Consider the following 21442-nt stretch of genomic DNA (forward strand, 5'->3'; position numbering starts at 1 on the left):
TCTCTTTGTTTTGTTGTGAACTCGGGGCTCCCGGAGCTGCTTATCTAAAAAACAAACACAGCTACTGTTTGCTCGGGCAGAGGCAGACAGGGGGATGAATGTCCACAGCTAGTGTTTGCTTGAGGAGAGAAGCAGCCCGGCGGGCGGGAGGTCCATTTTGGAGCAGCTCCTTATCTGGTCTATGAGGGAAAAAAACAAAGAAGGCTATTTGCATTTAGTGAATGAGAGAGGGGTGGGGGAAGGGGTCGGAACTTGCAAGGCAGGGAGCTGACACAGTGTCAGCTCCAAAAATCCACTCTCTCTCCCCCACGCTCTCTGTCACAATCTACCCCACCCCCATCTTTTGAAAAGCATGTTGCAGCCACTTGAACGCTGGGATAGCTGCCCATAATGCACCACTCCCAACACCACTGCAAATGCTGCAAATGTGGCCACACTGCAGCGCTGGTAGCTGTCAGTGTAGCCACACTGCAGCGCTTTCCCTACGCAGCTGTACAAAGACAGCTTTAACTCCCAGCGCTGTACAGCTGCAAGTGTAGCCAAACCCTAAGTGATAAGAATACACCTAAATTCTTAAAGTATAGGCCTTTGCAGACAGGCCTGAATATCTATATCCTAACAATGGGCAAAGGTCTCAAAGCTGCTTTCCCCTTGTCCCGGGTCTTCCCCACCCTCTGACAGGGGTCACAGGACCTGTAATACTGTTGGACAGTATCAGACTCCAGGCCAGTAAAAGTTCTGTAGCAGCCTCTGGATTCCCTGGTGTCCTGAGAGAAGGGACAATGGGGACTGCTCAACACACAAAGCTGACATGCTCAAGTTCACAGTTAGCAGCAATCTGCTCCTCTGCACAGGCTCTTTGCTGCTGGAGCTCCCTGCAAATGTTTCCCACCAACGCATTTCCCTCCACTGGTCTAGATTCTGACTTGGGTTGTATCATCGCTCCTTTGACCTCAGCAGTTAGCCAGTGTTTGGGGCCTTGCTAGGTTCTTCCACTGGGAGGAGAAACTGATTATAGGAGTCAGGTATTTCTTTGGTGCAATCTTTATTATTTACAATGTCCACACATTCCTGTGCCCTGAACAAACAGCAGCTGGCAGTTTCCTTACTCAGAAATCCATGTGTTCCCAGGGAACCCTGTGCCTGAAGCAAGCTCTGTCTTGCAGTTTCCTGCTGGGATCACACGCATGACTACTTCTCTTGGCTTTCTGTCTCTCACACACCAAGCTGCCAGCCAATCCCTCAGCCCCGGTGTTTTCAGCCAGCTCCAGGGAAACCCCTTAGGCCTGCTCTACACTTAACACTTAGATCAACCTAATGATGTCACTCAGGGCTGTGAAACATTGTCTGCCCTGAGTGCCACAGCTAGATGGACCTAATCGCTGATGCAGACAATGGAATTCCTCTGGTGACCTGGCTACGGCCTCTCAGAAAGGGGGATTAACTATAGCGATGGAAAAACCTTCTGTCAATGTAGGAAGCAGCTACACTACGGCACGTCAGGGACACAGCTGTAGCGCTGTAGCTGTGCCACTCTAGCCAATGTAGTGTAGACATACCCCTATTCATCCTGAGACCTGGTCCACCTCTAACCCTTAGGGTGACCTAGCTACATTGCTCAGAGCTGTGAAAAAATTCACACCATGTGTGATGTAGTTAGGTCAATCTAACCCCGATGTAGATGCAGATAGGTCAAGGGAAGAATTCTTTGTTGCCCTAACTACTGCCTCTCCTAGAGGTGAATTAACTGCATTGATGGGAAAAAAACCCTTCTATCGATGCAGAACTTGTGTATGCTAACCATTCATTTCTACTGGATATTGCAATGAATGCACACTCCCCAGTCCCTAGCTATCCCTCTGCTAGCATCCATGCTGGTGCAGAGTCTCCAACTTCTCCCCAAAACTCCCATTAAATCTGTGACCCTGCCACTCCCACATCTGCCTGTCCCCAGCCTGACTTTTAATTGTCCCCAGCCCCTCCTTCAGTTCTGACCCTGCAGCCCCCACATCTGCCCCTCAGGGCCCCTCTGCTCCTCCTGCAGCTCCAGGGGTTCTTCACCCTTCCCGCTCCAACCCCTGGTGCTGCAGGGAGGTAGAGGGGAGGAGCCTCCAGGGGTCACGGAGACAGGATAGAAAGTCCACAGGGAGAGGTCACAGAGAGTAGGGAGTGTGAAGCTAGCGAGGCTATTACACCCCCCCCCCAGTGTCTCAGGGACACAGTCTGAGCCGGGATCTCCATTCCCCGCAGAGCCAGGGTCGGATTCTCTCCCCAGGGATGGAGCCTGGTGGGAAAGTGAAGATCGGGGCCTTGTCACCAGCATCGATAAATGTCACCTGCCCCCGGTCACAGTCCAGACAAACCTGGATCCTGCTGGGGACCCGGCGCTGGGGCAGGAGGGTCACAGGGGAGGTGAGAGCCCGGAACTGCCCCCCCCACCACTCCAGGGCCCAGATCCCGCCCCCAGGGCTACGGTTGATCCGTCCTTTCCTCCCCACAGACTCTCTGGCCACTCCCACAGCCCAGCCTTCCCCACCGCCAACCTCCACCTCCCAGCAATGTCTCCCCAAGGTGAATCCCTCACAGCCCAGCACACAGGGCTCAGGGTCAAATCTCTCAGGGTTGTTGGGTAGTCTCTGCCGTCTGTCTGCCCATCTCACACTTTTCCGATCCTCAGACAGGACGAGTTGGGGATGAGCCGTGTCTGGATCCAGAGTCACATTCGCTGAAGAAAGAGAATCCGAGCATTAGGGGCAGAGCTCAGCCCTGCAGGAGGCTGGGACCATTTCTCACACTCCATTTCTCTCCCTGTCCCCCTGGTCTGGCTGGGACAGGCCTGGATCCTGCCTCGGTCCTGGGCACCTGAGACTGAGCAGAGATGTCACTGCAGCTCCTCTTTCTTTGTATTGGGACCCACTTCACTAGTTTCTCATTTATTGGAGAGGCTTCAGCTCCCAGCTCCCCATTCTGGGGCTGCTCCATTCCCAGCAGCACAGACACAGACAGGAAGGTGTCAGAAGCTTTTACTGAGGAGGGAGCAGAAGAGGCAGGTACCAGCTTTAAGCCCCAGAGGGAAGCTCCCTCCTCTAATGCAGCCTCCACTTCCAGGCCAAGGAACAGAGAGGAAGATGCAGCATTGGGGAAAAGCAGCTTAATACCAGAGAGTAGGAACTGGCATTAGGTGGGGTAGCCCCCTCTCCAGCCCAGAGAGAAGGGAGGAGCTGCCAGCATCAGAGGGAGAGCATCTCCCCTATCCAGGAAGCAGTGAGCAGCTCCAATGGGAGAGCCCAGCCCTGCCCACAGGAAAGGAAGGATGTTGGAGAAGTGATGGGGAGACCCCCTGCACTGGGTTAAAGCAGAGGAATGTGTCAGCCCTCAGGGCAGAGAGCTCTGTTCAGGTGCTGCTCAGTGAGAGTGTTTCTGTTCATCAGCCTGGGCATGAACTCAGCACTACAGTTGGTGTCAGGATTTTGTGTGTAAAGGGATATCACCTTGGTATCTCCCCAGAAGTTCCTGAAGCTCAGTAGAATTTGGGTGGGGGAGCACAAGGTCCCGCAGCCTGTGGCCTCACCCCCTCCATGGCCCCACCCTATAACTCCTCTTCCCACTGAGGTCCCACCCCCTGACCAGGCTGGGAGCCTTAGCCACTGTGGAGCACCCCTGATCCTCCACCTGCCCTGGGCCAAGGTCCAGGGGGCCTGAGAGCAGCCCCCAGTACATATCCTTGCTCCCCAGAGTGCGCCACCCAGGGCAGGTGGAGGGTCAAGGGCTCCCCAGTGCGGCCCGGGTTCCCTAGGTGACAGCCCAGCTCTAGCTTGTGGCCTGGCCAGGAGGCAGGGCCTTGGGAGAAGAGGAGCAGGGGTGAAGCCACTGAGAGGGGCCAGGACCAGGAAGAGGCTAGCACCGCGGGCAGGGGCTGTGCTTCATGGGGGGAAGCTGATCAGCTGCCATGCCACGAAGCACAGAATCTGCCTGCGAAGCTCCAAGCCTGCCCAAGGCTTGCAGTTTGGGGGGCACCATGGTCCCCTGCCCCCAGGAGCAGATTTACCATTAAACACACCCTGCGGTGGCACAGGGCCTCCAATAACAGGGGGTCCCCCAAAATGCAGTAGCACAGCAGGGCTCAGACAGGCAGGCTGCCTGCAGGCTGTGGCTGGTGGCCCCACGCTGCTCCCAGAAGTGGCCGGCAGGTGGCATATCTCTGCGTGCCCCTGGCCGGGGCGGGAGAGAGGCGGCTCCACATGCTTCCTGACCCACTGTCCTCCTCCCCGCAGGGGCGCGCAGAGCCATGCCATCAGTGGCGAGTAGGGCTAAGACTGCTCCCTGCCTGCTCTGCCTCACTCCCTCTGCGCCATTTCCAGAAGTGGACGGCATGTACCTGCGCCCCCTGGGGGGAGGGTGGGTGTATCCACGCATTGCCCCTGCCTCGAGCACCGACTTCGCAGCTCCCATTGGAGCCTCCCAAGGAGCCGCTGCCAGAGGGGTGTGCCGGTCACTTTTGGAGCCGCACTGCCTGAGGTAAGCACTGCGCCCCCGTCACACGCCCCAACATCCTGGCCCAACCCAGAGTCCGCACCTAAACTTCTTCCCAGAGCCTGCACCCCTTCCCACACACACACACCCCAACCCCCTGCCCCAATCCAGAGCCCGCACCCAGCACTCAAACTCCCTCCCAGAACCTGACCTCCACACACCCTCCTGCACCCCAAGTCCCTGCCCCAATCAAGGTACCTCACTTTATTTTCATTTACTTCCTATTACTTATAATAAAGGAGGAGGAGGAAGAAAAACAAAGAATGAAAAACATAGGGGAGATAAGAGAGAATGTTCTTTTTCTTGGCTCGGTGCCGAGAGGGGTGGGGGGGCGAAAATGAAGCTGTGCACAGGGCCCCACTAACTCAAAATCTGCCACTGCCTATCCCAAACTATGCCCATGTTAAAAAGTAGGGGGGCCTGGCCCCCTGGTTCTAGTGTCCCTGGATCTTCTCACAGTTTAATGTGTTATTTTTAGGCATCTGTGTGTCATGGTCGCTTTCGGTTTGGTTGGTAACTTTAGCTACAATCTCATGAAGATGTTTTCACTGGAATTTTCTCATAATTTAAAGACAATCTCCACCTGCAAACTCACCCTGTCTGTTTGTTCTTAGGGATTCCCCTCTTTTTGTCTCTAGTGTAGATGGCAGAGTGTCTGGAGAGGGAAAGGATAAAAGAGGTGAGATTTCAGGCTTTCATATTGATAACAGCATCACCACTCTGAACTCCTAGAACTGTATTTTCATCATGACAGAGAAAAAGACTGAGACACACTCAGGTATTTCATATAAAAAGGTCTGAAACCTTCTATTTCCTCTCACTTTCAGGCCCTGTCCCAGCAATGGAACCAACATCCATGAAGCCTCACAACCATCCCAGGACACACAATCTGTCAGCGAGATTTACTTTTCCCCTCATCAACTCCCCACCCCCCTCCTTCTGATTCCAGTTGGTTTGTCTCATTCACTTGCTGCCTTTTGTCGTAACCTAGACCCAGGTCATGCAATAACTTTGGCATGAAAGTAACTTTACCCACTTGGGTCCCTTTGACAATAACGGGATATTGAGAGTGTGTGAAATTGTGGCTCTAATTGTGAGCTGTTGGGTCTGTTTACTCAGTGTCTCTACAGAGAGCAGCACAGTGGGGCCCTCATCCTCCATAGGCAGAAATAGGAGTAATAATAAAATAATTTTATCCATGTGGAAATCGAGGCAGGGGGAAGGTTGGCTCAATGGGCCAGATTCACCCCTGTACTGGCAAAAGGAGAGGGGGAGGGGCCATTTGTAACTCTACTGTTCAGTGGCTGCAGGGGCCGGTGCAGACCTTGGCACAGGCTGAGGAAGTTCTGAAGCCAGCCAGAGTTGCATCCCTCTGACAATGGGCCCCAGGTGTCTCGCCCAGCGTGCAGAGTGTCTGAGGCCCAGCTTTATACTGCCCATGTCCCTCTATCCCTCGTCCACCCCCTCCCTCTTCCACCCACCCTCACCACCCCCACCCCATTCCCAGCCCTCTCAGGAACAAGCCTTGCGCAAGCAGCTGCTGGGCAGGAGGCACAAGAGGTTCCTGTGCTGGAGGGATCCCTCACAGAGGGGGAGGGGCTTTCTCCTTCCCTATGCCCATTTGGCCCAGACTAGCTGGCATACTGGACCAGAGCACAGAGATGCTATGGGCTGAGCTTTAAGAAGTGGCCTTTAATGTAGGGACTAGATTTTGGGTGCTGACCCTTTGGTCCCAGGGCTTGGTTCTCAGATGGGTTGGGCACCTGCAGCTGTGGAGTCTACACAGATCTGGAGCACCTGCCCTGCAGTGCTCTAATTGGGAGGCAGTAACTCAGATGCCCTAAATTTGGCCATTTTGCTGATTGTGAGCTTTAATGCTGTGACCTTTGGTAAGTCATGAAATGAATGTGAGATTTCCTATGCCTGGGCCTCTGCTACATCTTCTCAAAGTGTCTGCTTTCCACTAGTTATTAGGTTAAGTTTTGAGAGTTGGTGCAAGGGTCCTTTCTTATGCAGAAGTTTGGACAGACGGGGATTGTGCATTTGTACTGACTGACTTGGCTTTGGCCAGGTGAGCAGTTTGCTGGACATAAGGGAAATGTTGCCTTAAGTGACCTTGTTATTAAGTGATGTGTCCATAAGTTGCTCTGTGGGACAAAGAGATGTTTGGATCATACCATGTGTTTAAAGACAACAGACACCCAGAATGTGCTGCCAAGGAGCAGTTAGCAAAATCCACAACCCTTATGCAGAGAAAAGAGAACAGTGACATGAAAATAGCTTGGACAGGAAAAGTCCCGCCAGTCAAAAAGTTCATGCATGTGTAGTGTATGAGTTATACAAGGTACTTTCTATTAATAACACACAAAGGTGATTGGAAAAGAACTAATAAATATATAATCTGGATGCGTATAATATGTAAGATATTGTAAAGGGTAGATGGAGCATCATAGGAGAAATATATCATGAGCCGCCTATGCCCCAGGAGACGGTAACTGGGCAGTATTTCTTTCAGTATGTCTGTCATTTCTTACTTTAATACTAATTGTAATGGCAAGACATGCTTTTGGAACAAATAAGGGGTTGAATTAATCAATCTGAGTGACTTGGACCCCAAGTGTGTGGCATTCTCACCCAACAATTAAATAGATGCATAATCTAATTATGAACCAATTGTCCAACACCATTCGCCTCCAACAATCTAAGACGCTTATCCCAATTTCCCCTCCTAGATCCCTTCTAGGTACCTTTGAACTTCCTCAGAGCCTCCACTAGCGCAACAGTTTTCTGGGAGAAACCACTGACTTGCTCTTCCAGTTCAGGAGAAATCTCCTTTGGCTGCTGGAACTTCCCCTTCTCCCACCTGTAGAAAAACAAACACTTTCATGTGATTATATTCCATTTAGTGACTCATTATAAGTTCTTTCTGATGAGTTGTCGCTCTAATGGGACTGTAGTTAGAATTCCTCTACTTCTGCCAGCTTCAGAGAAGGTGCAACATTCCCTTCCAAAGACCCATTAATATTCTTCGCCTCTGGCATGGAGAGACCAGCTCTGGGGATAAAGGGAATTGAGTCTTCATGGGCAATTCACTGCATGGCCTCCATCCTCTGATGGACAACAGGTTCCCAGGTGAAGTGCTGAAGAAATCTGCCCACTAGGAACTAGACTGAGACACCAACTGCCTCATTCCCCAGGTCCTCAGGTGGAGAGACTCTTGAGCACTGCTGCCCTGTACTGGATGGTAACCAGGGCCCCAGCAGTGACAGGCCAATATTCCATCCCCACAATCCTGAGGCAGCCAGTCCCCACAGGTATGTGACATCTCTAGGAAATACTTTAGGTTAGTCTTCCCCACTGAATGGATAATTCCAGAGTCTCCTGAGCAAGGGCTGAGAACCTCAGGATGAAGTTGATCAGAGAGATTTGTATCCAACACGTGACCTTCGCCACACATTTTGTTGTAGAGCCATGGGGAGATGTGGTGCTAACTTTGATGGGGTCCCTAGGGTGCAGCCTGGGACTGTGGGCCTGCTGCACCCCCTTAACTCTCTCCAGCCTGGGCTGTCTCTCACAATGCCTTGCTAGTGAAAAGCAGCAAGCCCCTTATCACTCAGCACAACAGCATGTGGAGCCCAACACCCAGCTATACTGCATGAACGATCCCAAAGCCACTCATGAATCACACAGAGAAAGTCACCAGCCAAATCCCGCCCCACAGCTCCCAGTACTGTACCTCAGGAATATACCATCTAATTTTTAATTGGTTCACCACTTCCTCAATGGCAAGAGTATATACACCAGCCTTTGCAAAACCTGAGCAGATTTACGACACACTTCATACAAACTCCCTGGTAAAGATAACCAGTAAAAGAAGTTTATTGACTACAAAAGATAGATCTAAAGGGATTGTCATATTCATACAGATAAGGGTAGCATAAAATCTCTCCTGGGTAGCTGTACTGAATCGTTACCTGTAAGAGGTTAAGAAGCTCAAATAACCTGGTTGGCACCTGACCAGAAGGACCAATGGGGAAAGAAGATACTTTCAAATCTGGGGCGGGGGGAGGTTTTGTTTGTGCTTTCTTTGTTTGTTCCCTCTCTGGATGGAGAGAGACCAGGCAGGAACAACATCTCCTGAAAACATACCTGAAATGATTCATCTAAGATTACAAACATTGTAAGTAAGGCAAGGAAATGCATTAGATTATCTTTTTGTTGCAGCTTGTGAATTTCCCCTATGCTGAGAGGTAGTTTTATTCCTGTTTTTTGTAACTGTAAAACTGAGTCCAGAGGGGAGTCCTCTGTGTTTTAAATCTTTTTATTACCCTGTAAAGTTACCTTTCATCCTGATTTTGCAGGTGTGATTCTTGTACTATTTCTTTACTATTTCTTTTAAGAACCTGATTGATTTTAGTGTCCTAAAGATAAAGGGTCTGGTTTGTACTTACATTAAAGGCAATTGGTTGGTATATTATTCTCAAGCTTCCCCAGGAAAGGGGGTGAAGGGGCTTGAGGGGATATTTTGGGGGGACAGGGTTCCAAGTGACCCTTCCCTGAATTTTTGTTTAAATCACTTGGTGGTGGCAGCAATACCATCCAAAGACAAGGGAGTTGTGCTTTGGGGAAGTTTTTAACCTAAGATAGTAGAATATAAGCTTAGAGGTCTTTCATGCGGGTCCCCACATCTGTACCCCATAGTTCAGAGTGGGGAGGGAACCCTGACAGCGATAGAGGAAAAGAAAATATAAGCACGCAGTCTAAACTCTCAACTGTATTAGACTGGGCAACATCTAGATTAAGCAGTTTTTCTCACCCCACTGGATATTGCAGTTCACAGTACGCAGATTTCACCCTTAAAATCGTGGCCAGTCTCCTCTGTTGGAGTCTGTTAGGAAGGAGTTAAAATTTAGCCAGCAGAAAAGACAGAAACTGCTAAAAAGCAAGGACATCGTTTTTGTTGATACATAATAACTTAGTTTATCTTATTGGTAAGAAGGAACAAAGCTTGTGCCCATGGAAAGGGACAGTTCTATGAGGAAAGCAGGATCGGGCCCAGACAAGCAAGCAGGAATATTTTACTAGCACAAACGGCACTGACAATTGTGAACAACTGATAAGCATATATGGTCAATGCCTGCCCAGTAACTCCCTATCCCAGGGGGGACGCATAGCTTAGTGGTTTGAGCATTGGCCTGCTAAACCCAGGGTTATGAATTCAATCCTTGAGGGGGCCACTTAGGGAACTGGGGTAAAGATCTGTCTGGGGACTGGTCCTGCTTTGAGCAGGGGGTTGGACTAGGTGACCCCAAGGTCCCTTCTAACCCTGATATTCCATGATTCACAGCCCCCTGGATATCTGTAAGGACTTATCCCTACCCCACTTCTTTCCCCCACAAGGTAGTCATAAATGTTTGATGTAATTAGGATGACCTCTATATGTATTTACTGTTCTTATTTTTAATCTTTGTTAAGCGGTAATAATAAAAATAATTTGATATGCCTATCTCATAGAACTGGAAGGGACCCCAAAAGGGTTTGTTTTTTTTTTACTTTTAACAATGTTTGTCTCTGTATGTACAAATAAATTGATAAAAAAAATGTATATAATTGACCACTATGGCACCATATTTTTGAAGCTGCTTGTCAGTCTTTCTGGTACCGTAAATAAACCCCCTTCAGCATTGTCAGTGCTTGCCTGATTCTTGGAAAAAAGAATCTTTTTGCCTAACAGTTTTGGCTCAGCGAGCAGGGTGTGATCGGGAATCCTCGGAGAGTTTCTCACAACCAGGGATAGAGGTAACAACTTACCACCTGTAGCGCACACCTTGGTTTGGGACTCCACGAGACACCCCTCCACACCCCCTTTTTAATACGAACCACATATGGGATGCACAGGCAAGAGGACTGAACGGGACTGTATTTGTGGCCAAAGTTGTTGAGGTGCAGGGATCGCTGGAAGCGAAGGCTGCATTGCCAGGTACTGAGCACCAGCGTGTGTGCTGCAGTGAACTGAGTACAAGGGTGTGCTCAGTCAGTCTCCCCTGAAGCGCCGCTTAAGTGGGTTTCAGGAAGCTGGGATACGTCTTATGAATTGCTCCAAAAAGCATCAGATACCCTCCCTGGGAGTGGGGGAGGGGACTCATTGGCGTGCCCCAGGGTGCACTATTGATACCCTCTACAGAAGGTAGACTCATTGACTGACGGGGAACATCAGTGATGCCCTCCACAGGAGGGAGACTCATTGACCCTTGCCTGTGCTGTTTAAGAAAGCCGTCCAAAAAGCTTTGGGCAATGGAGCCAAGAATTGGGGACTGATCATGGGCTGCGTGCAAGGCAAAGATGAGCCGGCCCCTCAGTACTGTGAGAGAAAGTGGGAGATATATTGCAGCAATGCAGGCATTGCAGACCCCAAAAAAACGGATCAGGCATTTTTAAAGATGTTAAAGGAAGGTTTTAACTCCCACCTGCAAACAGCCCTTAATTTGAGAGTGAACCCAGGCTCTGATTATAAATCCATTTGTATGTAGGCCTCTAAATGCAAAGCCAAACAAGCTAAAAAAAAATAAGGAGCAAGGCTACTCGCATTGCTGTGGTAACAGCAAAAAATAATGTAGCCTGCTATAATTGTGGGCATCTCGGGCATACCCCAAAAAACTGCAAATGCAAAAACCCCAAAGCCTAGCCAGGGACAGAATCACGGCCAGTTAAATCCCTGCAGTACTTCACTGCCTTTTCGACCTGGTCCTGGTCCTGCCCCCACTACCTCCCAGTGTTTTGTATGTGGGGAAACCGAACATTGGGCAGCCAGTATCCAAGCCAAATAACCCTGGGTAACTAACAACAGCCCCACCCAGTGTCTCAACTGACTGCCAACCCTTACTAACACCTGAGTAAAAAGAAAATGGCCAGGCTTTTAAATTCCATAACCCGCTAAAATCCAGCACATGCACACACACACACCATTGCCTGTCAGTATTGCCAATGCAAATATAAATCCCTCAAGGCCACATTTACAAGCATAAATAAGGGGCCGGCCATGCACAATTCTCGTAAATACGAAAGCATCTGTTTCCATTACTGACCTCCCCCTCCCCACTACTAAACAGTATATTACTATTTCAGGGGTAGAACCTGTACAACTCACGGCTTACAAAAGCTATTCTGTTCTTGTAAAATCTAATTTATTCTTCTAAACTCAGTCTTTTTTTTAAATGTAGCTTCAAATGCAAAGGGGACTATTTTGGGCATGAACATCCCCTGCGACATTGCAGCAATTCTTAACCTTGGTCAAAGTACAGTTACTAACAAACTTATGCGTACTCATACCATCCCCCTCCACAATAATACATTTCTCTCTTGTGTTGCACTGCCAGATCTGTGGCTCTTACTTGAAATACATCTAACCCTTTTTCAAAAATTATGTTCCAGGTTCCCCTCTGTTTGGGAAAAAAATAAGCTGTCTTGCAGTTCGATGCCTGCTCATCTTTGACCACCCATCCAGGTTACCAGGCAATTTCCTTCACCTACCAAGCAATACCCCCTCAAATCTGAGGCCATGGACACGATAGGTAATATTATTTACTCTTTACTTCAGCAAGGCATATTGATTCCTTGTAAAAGTGCACCTTCTTAAGCCCAGGACCCTCCAAAAACCCCTTCATGGGCAGACGTACAGAAGGAAAATCAGTTCATGGTATTGGCCCATACAAATACCTGTGTAAAAGTGCAAAAAATTCCAACATGGGTTCATAAAACCAAAATTAAAATGTATAAATAAATTCATTTTGTTTATATTGTATCCTTTTAGGTAACAAATGTAACTTCTCATGTTAATCCTCCTGGCAAACATACCTAATGCAGCCTCCTAAAATCTGTCCTTGGTACATGTTACACAAAATACCTGTTTCAAAGCTGGCCAGTATGTGCAACTCCCTACAGAAGGGAGCAGCGAATGGGTAAAAAAACCAAACACTTGCCTTGCCCTGAGACCAGACCACCTGGGACCTATCGTGGTTACAGCTTGCCTCCAAAAACATCCAGGCTCCAAGGTCTCAATCCGACTACCACAGCCCAGGAGCAGTCTTCGGTTCCCTCCCTGCATTTCACCGGATCTGGACTGTAACTGGGTATTTAGCTTCAGGGAATGTGGGCACACACATATAGGACACCCAATTTCCAAATGCAAGATCACAAAATGATGGGTCAAAGGCCAAATCACCCAAGCCCTTAAGCATACCAACACCGGGTTATCTTATGCTTTAACTGCAATTAATGTAGCCATAAATTTTTTTACAAAATCATTAAAAAAAACTCAGATAGTCAACCTGGCCAAGTCACAAGCTAAAGGTCGTGCTTGTAATATGTTGGCTCGTAATTTTTTTTTTTTGCGCAATATTAAACAAAGGAAAAACAAACATGTTAAATGTATGCCTGGGTTTTCACCCGTCCCATATCCTTTCCTCCCCGGCCCTTGCCCACACTGCAGGCATCTCTACACAACTAATAGTAGCCTCTCTACTTCCTCCAAACTCACCCTTCAATTTCCTTCTTGTGTATTCTTCTATCATTTCTACTCATGATTCCTTCTTCTTTCCGTTTCAAGTCTATTAAATATGTGGCTAATAATATAGTGTACAAAGTAGGGCTGTCTAAATACCTAACACCATCCTCTGACAATGCTACACTGATGACAACCTTGAACTGTTGCACAAAAACAAAGTTACATCGTGTGCTCCTGTTCTACCCTTCGCCCTTTGACCTTGTCTTCTTCTGTTGTTGTAAATGTCCTTCCTCTTGCAGATGATGAAGTTGCTGTACAAGTATCCCTACCCAGTGGTGTTTCATCACCACTGCATTTTATTACATGTACGAATCATTACAGTGCCAGGCAAACGCTTCCATGTGCCTCCAAATTACTATCTCATTTACTCTCGGTAATGTGCACCTCCCTGGCCGTATGTTCACTAAAATAACAACAGCTCTTCGGTGGTATAACAACCTATACCTAGGCAACACAGTGGTTCAACTAGCCAAAAAGCTACTACTCAAAATGGTCCTGGCTGCTGTGTTTGCATTTACCACCGTTCATAACCACATGACCAAAGGTTGCATTTAAGTCCAGCTCTCCAATTAAACCATGACCCAACTGAAAAATCCTGTTCCTAATATATCTTACAGCCCCATCTCCTGGTAAACAATTGTCCAAATAACAGCTGCTGTGGCTTCTATATTTGTGTTACTAACCTCTCTTTTCATGTGTGGGTACTTAAGACACATGCTTCAAAATCTTACTATGTTTCCTACTTTTACCCCCTTCCTCCAATTCCCCTCTCCCCTCCCACCTTCCTCGGGCAACCCTAAAACAAATCATGTATATCAAAGTATTTAAAGTATTGACTTTATCTCACTTAAAAGTCTGATTTGTCAAAAAGAGGGAATTGTCAGGAAGGAGTTCAAATTTAGCCAGCAGAAAAGACAGAAACTGCTAAAAAGCAAGGACACAGTTTCTGTCAATACATAATAACTTAGTTCAGCTTATCAGTAGGAAGGAACAAAGCTTGTGCCCATGGAAAGGGAGAGCTCGGGCCCAGACGAGCAAGCAGGAATATTTCAGTAGCACAAATGGCACTAACAATTGTACACAATTGATAAGCTTATATGGTCAATGCCAGCCCAGTAACTTAGTTCTTAGAACAAAATAAACCCTCCTGTCACAGCTCACTGGATATCTGTAAGCACTCATCTCTCCCCTCCCCACAGCCCGCCTCCTTCCCCCGCACAGTAGTCATAAATGTTTCATGTAATTAGGATGACCTCTATATGTACGTACTCTTCTTATTTTTATCTTTGTTCAGGGTTCTCTCTTGACTTGTAACAATGTCTGTCTCTGTAGGTACAAATAAATGCAAATATATTGATTTAAAAAAATGTATATAATTGACCACTACGGCACCATATTTTCAAAGCTGCTTGTCAGTCTTCCCGGTACTGTAAATAAACCTCTTCAGTATTGTCTGTGCTTGCCTGATTCTTAAAAAAATAAAATAAAATAAACTTTTTGCCTAACAAGTCTTAAGTCTTCTCAGTGTCTTGGTTGCTTGCAGCATGGGGGGGGGGGGGCAGGAGAAAGGCCAAGCATGGGCCCCCCTGTGTTCTGTTTTATACCCTTAGCCCATGTGCTTGGAGAACACAAGTCCAGGCATGTCTCTGGTGGGCATTGCTGAGTCCCCAGGCAAGATTGAGCAGTTGATCTGCTGTGGGCTTATGCAGGTGAGTCACTGCATTGTAGCTCCCTTGCTGGACAATGGCTGGTGTTGTCTGTTAAATACACACCCAGGTGTTGGTTACCTCCCTTGTCATTCTATCTGGACAGCTAGTATCTGGGCGCCTCTAGTGGTGAGCTGGAGCCGGTTCCCACCGGAACTGGTTGCTAAAATTAGACCTCCGTGGAGAACTGGTTGTTAAAGGGCCAGGGGGTGGGCAAAGAACTCCGGTCCGCGGGCCGGACCATCCTGTTTCTCCCAGGATTCCCAGCTGGGGAGGCTGAGGCTCCCCCGGCCCCTCCCCCGCTTCCCCCCAGCTGCAGCCTGGCCAGCCACCGGCACCAGCTGGGCAGCTCAGCTGAGCTCCGGAGTCATCCTGCTGCCGCTTTTTGAATGGCCCGGCAAGGTGTGTGTGGGGGGACTGCTGCAAGCTCCAGGGCTGGCCAGAGGAGAGGGGAGGGGGCAAGTGGGGCAATTGACCCAGGCCCTGCAGGAGCCCCCAGCTCCATGAGGATGTCTCCTCCCGCCCCGGCCCCTCCCCCACTCCTCCCCACACAGAGCTGCAGGGTGGCCAGCAGCTGGGCAGCTCAGCTGAGCTCCTGAGTCCTCCTGCTGCTTTGAGCTGCAGGCAAGGTAAGGGGGGGGGGCTGCGAGCTCCAGGGCCGCAACGGGGGGGGGGAGGGGAAGTGGGGCAATTGACCCAGGCCCTGCAGGGGCCCCTGGCCCATGAGTATGTCTCCCCCCGCCCCGGCCCCTCCCCCGCTTCCCCCCTCCACCCCCTTAAATCAGAACTTTTTATAGGGAACTGGTTGTTAAGATTTTGGCAGCTCATCACTGGGCGCCTCCCAAACCCACAGCATATTTTAGTGACAACCATACAACATATTTTCATAACTTCATATGTATTGATGATATACACATTTAGATGGAACAATGGGTTTCAGCAGATCATAACCTTTCCCGTGACACCTCACATAGCATGCTTTATATGCAATATTACAATTATATGTAAATGAGGATTCTGGGGGTTATAGAGTGCTCCCCCAAGGTATAGAAAGTCACACTAACATCACCACCAAGCTCTTTCCCAGCATTGTGAAGTGTGTGGCGGAGTGAGAGAGAGACACATACCTGTTCAAGGTGCTTCTGACATCCTAGAGGAGAGAGAGAGAGAGAGTGAGAATCTCAGTTCCATCTGACACACACACACACAGGGGATCTCAGGGAAGGGATTTTGCAAATATGGGGAAGAGAGGCCCTGCCCTGGCCCCAGGGCCATGGATTCTGTGAGCTAATTGGGCTTTTCCATCTCTAATATCTCTGTGTCTGTAAATCTGCAAAGAACAATAGTCACTCACATGTCAGCAATGCACACAAACGAGTTACACTGAGATCTCTAACGGCTGGATCCCAGTGCTTATGATTCAGGAGCCCTCCCTTCCCCGTGTGGGGATCTGGAAAGTTTCTAACCACAAGCACCGGCTTTCAATTGTCCCTGGGGGTGCTGAACCCCAGGCCCTGCCCCGACTCCGCCCCCTTCCCCCAATGCCATATCCCTACCCCGCCTCTTCCTGCCCCCACTCCAGCCCCACCCTGCCTCTTCCTGCCCCCTCCCCCAAGCACACCCCATTCCCGATCCTCCCCCTTCCTCCCACAGTGTGCAGGAGGCACTGGGAGGGAGGGGGAGGAGTTGATCTGCAGGGCTGCTGGCATGAAGGAGGCACTGCGGGGAGAGGGCGGGGAGCTGGCTGCCAGTGGGTGCTAAGCATTTGCTAATTTTTTTCCATGGGTGCTCCAGTCCTGGGGTACCCACGGAGTCGGCATCTCTGTTTTTCACTCAGTCTCACCCGCAGGAATTCACTTGCTGGCTTTTGACACTTCCTCTCCGTTTCACCGATCAGCTCACTAAGATGGGAAATCTCCTCTGAGAGTTTACTGAAATTTTCATTTTGTATCCTCTGAATCTCCTGGTCCAGCTTCTGCAGCTGGGCCAGCAGGAGTCGCTCTTGTTCCTTCAAGAACTGCCGCAGTTGCTGAAATTGAGACACAATCTTCTGCCTCTCAGTTTGTGTTTGTTTCTGTATAAAAATAGGGAAAGGGCTGGTCAGGGACATGGATGGTGCCTGGGGCCCTTTCATGGAGCGCTGAGTGTGCAGGAGGGAGAACTTTGTTGAAAATCCTCAGATTTCTGACATTTGACTCTACCTTATGGGTACTAGGGAGAGGATTCTCTCACACCTTCCCCTTTGGCCTCTGCATCTCTGAAAGGGATGTTTCCATGTCTGTCATGTTAGCATATTATGTTATTCATGGTCTCTGGAAACTCAGATCCAGAGCAGCAGGTGGCAAGGCTCAGCACTACACTGGCAGAGATGCCAGGGGAGTTAAAAGAAACAAACACGTTAACAATGCGAGCAATGACCAGACACAGCAGACAGCACTTTACTGGTGACATTCAGTTCACTTGGGGGGGATTTCTGTGAAAGCCACACGGGCTAGACATTAACTCATTAACTGAAATGAAAGCTTAGGGCTTGTCAACACATGAATCTAACCCAGCAATCCATGATCATGGAGAAACACACACAGGCCCACGTTCGCCAAGGCCAAAGAGGTATCTGCCTACAAACAGACCTCCCACTGCCAGTCCCTGCTGGTTAATAACAACAGGCACCTACCAGATACTCCTGCCTTTTCCCCTCTCCAGTCACTTTAAATCCCAGCAGCTTTTCTCTCTCTTCCCTCAGAGTCTTCAAATGGGCCTGGATTCTTTCCTGAAGAAAAAAAATGATTTGGGAGGTTTTATTTGAAGGGTTGAGAAGGGTGTAGAGCTGAGTGTTTTTCCATCCAAACCCCCAAATTGGTTGGTTTTAATCACTTTGTGACATCAGGACCACCAAGGAGATGAAACCTTATTAAGGGAGACTGGGAGTGTGTCATATTCAGACTTGTTAGCAATTCAGGTTCAATTTATTTTTTTTAAATTAGAGAGAGATCTCAATTATAACCAAGCTTTATCGGTATTTATGAACTGATTAGTAGTGTAGTGCATTACAGGACTCTGGAGTCACATGGGGGTGAATCAATAAACCTGTGTTCAAGAAGGTTTAATGAACAAAGTGATACAAATTCCAAAAGCCACCAGGGTATAAATATGGTCTGGGATTTCAGCCCTGAAGCCCTGGGGATGGCATTGGTTGGACAGAGCTGGTCTAAACCTCAGGGCAAACCCCATGAGACACTGGGAGGCCATTTGTCTGGTTTGAAGCTGTGCAGTCCCAGTGCTGTGGAGCACTGTCCCTGCCTGGTAGGCACTTAGCACTGGACATGGCTTAGTCCAGTGAAAATGAGAGAGAGGAGGAAACAGAGCTGGATTTACAGCTTGCGTGTCACTGGCGAGGTCCCCACACTGCCCCCGGTGGCTGAGCAGTTGAAGGGTCCTTGGCTCCAAGCTCCCTCCTCCTGCCTGCAGGGATTTGGAGCTCCAGGTCCCCTGCTGCCCGCGGCGGCCAGGAGCTGCGGAGTACCCCCACCGCCCACAGTGGCTCAGAGCTCCTAACCTCCACAGGAAGTAGGGGTACCACCACTTTTAACATTTAGGCATCCCACTGCCCAGTGCCCCTTGCACAGCCCCCCAAAAACTTCCCACTGCCCCACACAGACCCCCCCAGTGCCTAGCACCCCCTACCCCTTCACTGCCCAGAGCCCTCCCACAAACCCTCCCAGACACCCACTGTCCCGTGCCCTGCCCCTACTCACTGGCCCTACTGGGAGGTGACTGTGTCTGCTGGGACCTGGGAGCAGCAACATTTGAAGTTTTAGGTGCCCCTAGAATGCTGGTGCCCCTAGGCACATGCCTACTGTGCTAATGGGAAATCTGGCCCTGGGAGGAGACTGAGGATGCATGAAGGACACCAGCGGAGGGGGGGGGGGGGCGGGGGAACACCTCCATGCAGAATGACAAAGGTGGGGTGGGTCCATGCAGGCAGGTGTGGGGATGTCCCGTATTCTGGGGATGTATCTGTGGCCACCCTAATTAGAAATGCAGATTTGTGTAAAGAACAGCTGGGGATTGCCCTAGTGCTGTCCTAAACCTTTTCAGAGGCAATGCCTTCTGGGTAGGTACCTCACTGTCCCATTCCCTGGTAAAGATCCCAGAAGCAGTGGATTCTGGAAGATTTCAAAAGGCTGCCTGGTGGGGCTAATGGAACCACTTTGGCTGGTCCTTGCCCACATACACACTAGTGCAGTTCAGATTGACACAGGTCAGCACCACCCAGGAGTTATTTGCTACAATCCAGTCTAATCCCCCTGGTATGTGGCACAGTCCTGCGCTGCCTGGAGCTCTTTTGTGGGTGGACTCAAGGTGTTTGGAATTCACCCAGTGATCTTCTCTAGTGCAGGCCGGCATTGGATTTTAACCCCTGATGGAGCAACACAGGAATTCAGAATCCCAGTGAGAAACCTCATATCCCTGTTGGGCCTGGGACATTTATCCAGGAATCTTTCCCTCCTAATGGACAAACTTCTTCAAGGGGGGCTGATACTGAGATGGCAGAATGGCCTAGTGGTTTGGGCCTAGACTGGGACAGGGGAGAGCTGGGTTCTATGTCAAGTTCAGTCACTGACATGCTGGGTGACCCTGGGCAACTCACTGCCCCTCTCTGTGCCTCAGTTTCCCTCACCACCCTGTGTTTGTCTTTCTTATTTAGACTGTAAACTGCTCAGGGCAGGGATTGTCCCTCACTGTGTTTTGTGCAGGGTCCAGATCTCATTTCTGGTCTATTAGGGCTACGGTGATGCAAATAAAGATAATAAATTCTATTAAACAAATCTGTAACAACAGCTTGTACCTTCCCTTTTCCAGGGTGAAGGTAACACACCCACATAGATTGTCCTGCAGCTCTTGCGATTAAACCTTACTGATCAATTAGCAGCTACAATTAACGGTGCAAGGTAGTTTTGAAAAGGATTGAGAATCTTAGAGAAAAGTTTTCCACATCTGGTATCTTTAAAGACTTCATTCTTTGCCTTTCCTGTCACACTAGCGGATCATTTACTTATTATAACATCACCCATACAATGAAGCTTTACAGAGCTGAATGATGCATCACACCTGTGACAGGTAACTTTCAGTGAAATTAGCCTGTAATTAAAATCCAAAGTTTTGGATCCACTCATTAAACTTCACAGCAATACCCTACCTTGTACTCCTGGGCAGCCTCCTCTATGGGAACCACCATGTGAGCTCTGTGAGCCCGGGATCTGTCGCACACCACACAGATGGGGGTTTGATCCTCTTCACAAAACAGTTTCAGAGCTTCCTGGTGTCTCTCACACACCCCATCCTCTCCTGCTCCTTTTGCTGCCTGTAAACTCAGCCGTTTGGCTATTTCTAGGACATTTGCCAGCTGCCTGTTCGGCCTGAGGTTTCTCTGCTGCACGGTTTCTCTGCACTGAGGGCAGGAGGCGGCTGTATCCGATCCCTCCCAGCACTGGGTGATGCAGGCTCTGCAGAAATTGTGCCCACACTCCAGAGTGACAGGTTCTGTGAAATACTCCAGACAGATGGGACAAGTAGCTTCATCCTGGAGACTTTCCAGGTGGTTCTCTGCAGCCATGGCTCCCTCTGGGCAGAGTAAGTTTCAATTTCCTGAGTTCACATTATGCCCCGCCTGCAGCAGCAAGGGCGTGTTTCCCTTCCGGGAACAGACTCACTCTGTTTGCTGAACTGGAAAGAGCCAACATTACTGCCTTGGAGGCTTTGGTGAAAAACATGCCCCACTAGGACTCTGGTCCTGCGATCACCCCCTGTGTTGGTGGGGAGGGTCACTGGGGCTTCAGATCGACATCAGAATCCATCCCCCTGTCCTGATGAGCTTGCAGAACTGTGTGTCTAAGGAGTAATATTTAGGCTTAGGCAGAATTCATTTTATTTAATATAGAATTTTGACAGAAAATTAATATTTATTTTTAAGATTTTTTTATATTTATCTATTTAAACGTTCACAGTTGCACAGGTTTTATCAATTTAAATGTTCACAGTTGTGGGAATTTATGGGGGGGGGTCAGACAATATTTTGGTCATACAATAATTATTTAATGGCAGTAGATACTGAGATTGAAAAGTTAAAACGTTGTAACTATTAAACACAAATTGTCAGCACCCCATTTCAAAATATACTAAGTAAACATCCTTAAATCAAACTCGAATAAGTTCTCATGCCGCATTTTTCTTACTGTGTCTATTTGTAAATGTAAGTTATGATCAGTGGAAATGCTGCAGCCTTCTCTGTCAAAGCCTGATTTCTGAGAGAAGCCCCCGCCTGCCTGTAATTGCTCTTGTTGTCCCTACTGCTTTCCTCATTTGGAGGGAGGTCCTGACTGCTCAGGCTCTGCCACTTTACGGGTAAGAGCCTAAGAAGTAGTACAGGAAGTTCACTGAACTCTGCTCTGTGAGGAAAACAAAGACATGGCTTGGAGACAGGGAGGAAGGAGGCAGGAAGGCAAATATATGGCTGGGAATGTCAGAAGCAGAAGGATCCAGCATTTCTAAGGATTTATGTGATGTCACTGAAGCAGAAAGCTCTGCAGTAAGGAATATTCAGGAAGGTTGATTCAGCAAAGCACTTATCTGTCCAGCC

At 48.9% G+C, this 21442-nt stretch overlaps 1 protein-coding gene across 2 annotated transcripts; it reads right to left on the reverse strand.

Moving 5' to 3' along the window:
- Nucleotides 1-571: 571 nt before the first annotated feature.
- On the reverse strand, nt 572-20471 carry LOC123345131 (zinc finger protein RFP-like). 2 transcript variants are annotated; one of them, XM_044981817.1, is made up of 8 exons: nt 20003-20471; nt 17477-17572; nt 16646-16876; nt 15930-15952; nt 9350-9421; nt 7281-7396; nt 5129-5188; nt 572-2725 (listed from the first exon to the last, which is right to left on the reverse strand). In XM_044981817.1, the coding sequence occupies exons 1-8, from the start codon at nt 20417-20419 to the stop codon at nt 2211-2213; spliced, it is 1530 nt and encodes a 509-aa protein (XP_044837752.1). In that variant the 5' UTR covers nt 20420-20471; the 3' UTR covers nt 572-2210. The 2 variants fall into 2 exon arrangements, with proteins under 2 accessions (XP_044837752.1, XP_044837754.1); XM_044981819.1 differs by lacking the exon at nt 9350-9421.
- Between the last annotated feature and the right edge of the window lie 971 nt (nt 20472-21442).

This window comes from Mauremys mutica, chromosome 12, assembly GCF_020497125.1.
Source record: "Mauremys mutica isolate MM-2020 ecotype Southern chromosome 12, ASM2049712v1, whole genome shotgun sequence".
Lineage (NCBI taxonomy): Eukaryota > Metazoa > Chordata > Testudines > Geoemydidae > Mauremys > Mauremys mutica.

Excerpts from the sequence above, each read along its gene's own strand:
- LOC123345131 (XM_044981817.1), bottom strand. The coding sequence starts at position 20,419 with ATGGCTGCAGAGAACCACCTGGAAAGTCTCCAGGATGAAGCTACTTGT. Across the intron at positions 16,877-17,476 it reads GGAAAAGGCAGGAGTATCTG|AAACAAACACAAACTGAGAG; the intron begins GTAGGTGCCTGT and ends ATTTTTATACAG. Across the intron at positions 9,422-15,929 it reads GTCAGAAGCACCTTGAACAG|ACTCCAACAGAGGAGACTGG; the intron begins GTATGTGTCTCT and ends CCTTCCTAACAG.